This window comes from Euprymna scolopes, chromosome 45 (assembly GCF_053919585.1).
Source record: "Euprymna scolopes isolate OS-2025 chromosome 45, ASM5391958v1, whole genome shotgun sequence".
In the NCBI taxonomy this organism is placed as follows: Eukaryota; Metazoa; Mollusca; class Cephalopoda; order Sepiida; family Sepiolidae; genus Euprymna; species Euprymna scolopes.
Window position 1 is genome coordinate 57,412,010 of NC_136526.1, and position 4,981 is coordinate 57,416,990.

A 4,981-nucleotide genomic window follows, 5' to 3' on the forward strand; every position below is an offset into this window, starting at 1 on the left:
AAATAAAAAAACGGATAAAATACTGTTAAAAACTCGCTCAATATATGTTACCGTGACATAGGTTGACATATATTCGGCAGGTTTTTAATAGTATTTTGTATAGTTTTTTATTTATAACACCTTTTCCCAAATTACTCAACTCAATAAGAATTCCAATTCAATAAATAAAAATTTTGTAATGAAAATGAAATGATCGTGTGTTTCCAGTGTCAAAAAAAAAATAGACTAAAAATGAATGCAGGGAGGACACTTTCTGAAATTTTATTGCAAGCTAGTTAGTGTAATGCAAATCTCTTTGTAAATAAACACATGGAGATATGATTAAGCCCTTACCACCTTAATGGGTAGAGCACACAATTCTCAATGTCTGGTCATGTTTTATCATAGCAGATTTCAGTGAAAATGTCTTTCCATAAAACTTACACATATAACGCGGCTTACACTCTCTATTTCTTACTACTTCTTTGCGCTTCTTCTTTTATTTATTTTACTTGAGTAATTTTTCAAAGATCAAGGGAGCTAACTCCTCTCAGAGTTAACACTGGATTTCATGATTTGGATTTATATTTTCATTAAGCCTCTGACTCTGATCACAACTGGTATAATGTTTTTTTTCTTTCAGAGACCATATCATCTTTAAAGTCTTTTTTTTTGTGAGGTCCTGATATTTTTTATTGTTTCTGGTTAAGCTTTTTGCACTAATGTGTACAGCATGGTTTTCGATGGATTATTTCTAATTTTTTTTGTTTATTTTACTCAAGTAATTTTTAAGGGATCAAGGGAGCTAACTCCTTTCAGAGCTAACACTTGATTTCATTACGCTTTGGTATAATGTCTATCTCTTTCAGAGACCATGTCATCTTTAAATCAGTCTTGAAGTCCTGATAATTGATTGAGATTGTCGGACTGACTTCCTCATCTTGGTTGTTATAGTCACAACGTTTCGGCCGTTTTGCCCTCCAGCCTTCGTCAGGTGTTTTGTATCGAACTGGGGAACCGTTTGTTAGGAGTCTCGAACCCAACCCTTTATTATTACGGGGGTACCGTATTCGGACTCCAGCTAGGCTTTGGGACATAGTTGCTGATTCTCTGTTTTGAATGTTACTTTTTCACTGCCTTTGTTCAGGATTGAACTCAGCACCTTTGGGTAACTGTAAACTTTGATACAATGTCTAGGACCACTCGGCCATATGTCACTAGTCTAGTTGTCTCCAATGCTGGGCCAGTTTGCTGACTTGTTACTACCTACGTTGATGACCCCCCCCCCAAACATAAACGTAGATTCCATGAACAAAGCTTCTTTCTTAGAACTGCACGCCTATGGAATTGTCTTCCGTTTTCCTGCTTTCCAGCTGTCTATAATATGGTTGTCTTCAAGTCCAACATAAACAAGTTTCTGATGAGCCGTTCCACTTAAGTTAACAAATTTACCGAACTTCCATTACTATCGATTACTGTATTATCCTTGTGACTACTGTACACTCTTTAACCCTTATCCTTGAGTGGCATCTTGGCCTTGATAAGTGGTGACGCCTATGTAAAAAAACAAAAAAACAACGACGACAACAATACCCACACACACGATCGAACAAAGAGGCATCAGAGTCGCATACATTTTGTCGTCGTTGTCGCTGGGGGAGACACAGAGCAGCAATGGCATCATATTTATCATTTTCCGAAAAGCAAGGTGAGGGGGCACTGTGCACGTGGCATGTTTTTGCAAGTGCCCCCTCGGCTTCTTCAGTGTGTGTTCGAACATGGGTTTTGAAATGTGAATTCTGTGCAAATCCTACTCCACAAATCAAACATAAAACCTTTCATTTTACTTCAGTCAAAGTACTCAATTTCTTGAGACTAACATAGATATTCAAATATTCCATTGAAGTTATTTATCTCTCAAAAACATTGAATTAGTAAAGAAGTTGAAACATAATTTTTGATACCGGGCTTAGGATAGAAGCCAGTCTGATCACACTGTTTAGTTGTGATACCGTAAAAAAGTCTAACTATATATAAGACCCCTTTTTTTTGGTTTCTGTACCTTTCAACAAACTGCATATGTACAAGATGGCTCACACTCTCTATTTCTACTTTTTTCTTTATTTTATTTTACTTCAGCCGAAGTTCTCAGAAAACAAATGACCCACTACCTGGACCTAACACTTGAACTCTGTGAGATACATAAATATTCGAATGTTCCATTAAAGTTCTTTATCTCATAAACACTGAGTTAATAAAAAAAATTGAGAACATAATTTTCCTCGCCCCAATTAACTATTTTCATATGTTGTTGTATGTCTTTCATTTTGGTCACTTGGTTTTGCTGGATTCGAGGGCAAGAATTTATCTGGTCTGGTGGAGTATCCAGGTGCATGCTTACACTTGAAACATCACATTACTTGGAGTAAGTGCACCATTCCTTGTAAAAGGTAATGTGGGTTAGCCATAGAAAGGAGATCTTATTTGGGCTGCAAATACTATGTGATTTTGAATATTTAGTAAGGATTTACTTCTAGGGAAAAAGTATCCTCATGCCATGTTGTTCTGACAAACCCTTTTACAGAGAAACCTTAGACACTTGATGATAGTGTCTAGTAGGCATTCAAGTTCTCTACCTAGTGTGTTCGAACATGGGTTTTAAAATGTGAATTCTGAGCAAATCCTACTAATATCCAATTTTACTAATATCCATTGTTACTAATATCCAATTTTACTAATATCCAATTTTACTAATATCCATTGTTAATATTATCCAATTTTACTAATATCCATTGTTACTAATATCCAATTTTATAAGAAACATTTCTTAAGTAGTTCTACGATAATCTTATATTCTGTTGATAGAAAAACACAATGTATCATAACAGATTTCAGAGATAAGGCAGCGCACATGCTCTATTTCTTACTATTTTTTTCTGCTTGTTCAGTGTGCGTTTGAACATGAATTTTGAACTGTGAATTCTGTGCAAATCCCACTCCACAAATCAAACACGAATAAGGTTTCTCTCCTGTGTGTGTTTGCATGTGTAACGTCATTGTTGAATAAAACGAAAAAGTTTTGCCACAAATTTCACAGTTAAAACATTTCGCTTCTTTCGGCAAATGCTTTTGAACAGCATCATCATCATCATCATTATTATTGGATGAAAATGTCTTTCCACAAGTTTCACGGTTAGATATTTTCACTTCAGCATTTGTTATTTCACCAGAGTTTTTCGTCTTATCATTTTGTTTGCCGGCAAATCTGCACATCTCCATATGTGTCCGCATGTCCTCGTTGTAAGAAAATGGAGACCCACAAAACTGACAATGAAAACGTTTCTCTGCTGCCGCGTGTCTTGCCATATGTTTTCTCATACAGTCATCCTCGTCGGATGTAAATCTCTTCCCACAAGTATCGCAATTATAGATTTTTACTTCAGTGTGGGTCTTTTGAACAGACTGTTTTATCATGTTATTTTGTGGTACGGCAAATTTGCATATTTCTACGTGCCTTCTCAGATTCTCATCACTTACAAATAGTGACTCACAAAATCTACATTTTAAATGTTTCTCTATTGCATGTGTTGCTACATGTTTTTTAATACTTTCATTATCCTCTGATGCAAATTTCTTTCCACAAACTTCACAAGTATAGATTCCAACTTCGGTGTTTGTTGTCCGAGTAGCGTCTTTCGTCTTATCATTTTGTAAAAATTTGCATATCTCCGTATGTCTGCGCATGTCGTCGTTAAACGCAAATGCCGACCCACAAATTTTGCAAGCATATGGTTTTTCTCCAGTGTGTGCTCTCTCATGCAGTTTCAATTGAAACCTATATGAAAAGGCTATTCGGCATACAGAACAAGCATAGCGTTTCTCGCCGCTGTGTAAGGCCATGTGTCTTTCCTTGCCGATGTTGGCGGAAAATGTCAGCCCACACACTTTACAAGTATCGGACTTCTCCCCGGCATGCGATCTCATATGTGATTTCATGCCGCACGCAAATGAGAACAACTTCCCACAAATTGCACACTTAAAACGCTTCTCTCCGCTATGTGTTCGCATATGTTCGACCATCAACGTATAAACCGAGAATGACTTCCCGCAAATGATACATTTCGGTTTCTCGCCGGTGTGCTTCCTCGTGTGTTTTTTTAAATCACGCATAACCGAAAATGGCTTTCCACAAACGACACAACTATACGTCTTCTTGTTGGTGTGTTTTATCTTCACGTGTCTTTTCATTGTGGCGTTGTCGGCAAATGACAGACCGCAGATTTTACAAGTATGGGGTTTTTCTCCAGTGTGTGTCCTAACATGCATCTGGAATTGACACTGATATGAAAATCCAGCTCCACACGTTGAGCAAGAATAACGTTGCCTTTTCCGTTTCCTCTGTTGTTCTGCGTGCATTTGCATGTGTTCTTTTAAAGCCTTATCGACGAGAAATTCCAGTGCGCATAATTTACAAGTATAAGTCTCTTCTTCGGCAGAATTTGCTTCCATGTTTCTTTCTTTCTAAATTAGAACTCCTTGTAAATAGCACCTTTACTCAATTATGATTTTAGTCATTTTCCACTGCAACTGTGAATGAAATAGAAATATCTAATTACAATCATAATATCTGTATTACAGTCAATTAATTTTACATTAAAAATTACAATATTTAAAGGTTTCATATGAAATACTAAATTACAATACATATTAAAATAAATACATCTCACATTAAAACATCATTATAAATTAAAAAGATTTCATATGTAAGGATTATTACTATTTTCATGGCAAGTGCTTGCCTGAGCTCCAATCTATGGTCCCCCTGGTCTGACTTTCCTGAAAAAAACTCATCTTATTGAAACCACTATCAATAATTTCCCCCACTCTTTATCTATACCTAAACGAAGATTCCATGTACAAAGCTTCTTTCTTAAAATTGCCTACCTGTGGGACTCTGTTCCGTTTTCCTGCTTTCCAACTGACTACAATATGGTCGTCTTCA

The 4,981-nt window shown here is 36.3% G+C and overlaps 1 protein-coding gene across 1 annotated transcript in view; it reads right to left on the minus strand.

Annotated features, from left to right (window-relative positions):
• Nucleotides 1-245: 245 nt before the first annotated feature.
• LOC145269721 (uncharacterized) overlaps nucleotides 246-4,981 on the minus strand; it is a 12,784-nt gene continuing 8,048 nt past the window's right edge. Inside the window, exon 2 of the mRNA XM_080125442.1 lies at nucleotides 246-4,566. Within this exon, the coding sequence (XP_079981568.1) occupies nucleotides 2,896-4,488 (1,593 nt within the window). The 5' untranslated portion in view covers nucleotides 4,489-4,566 and the 3' untranslated portion in view covers nucleotides 246-2,895. The remainder of the gene's footprint in view (nucleotides 4,567-4,981) is intronic.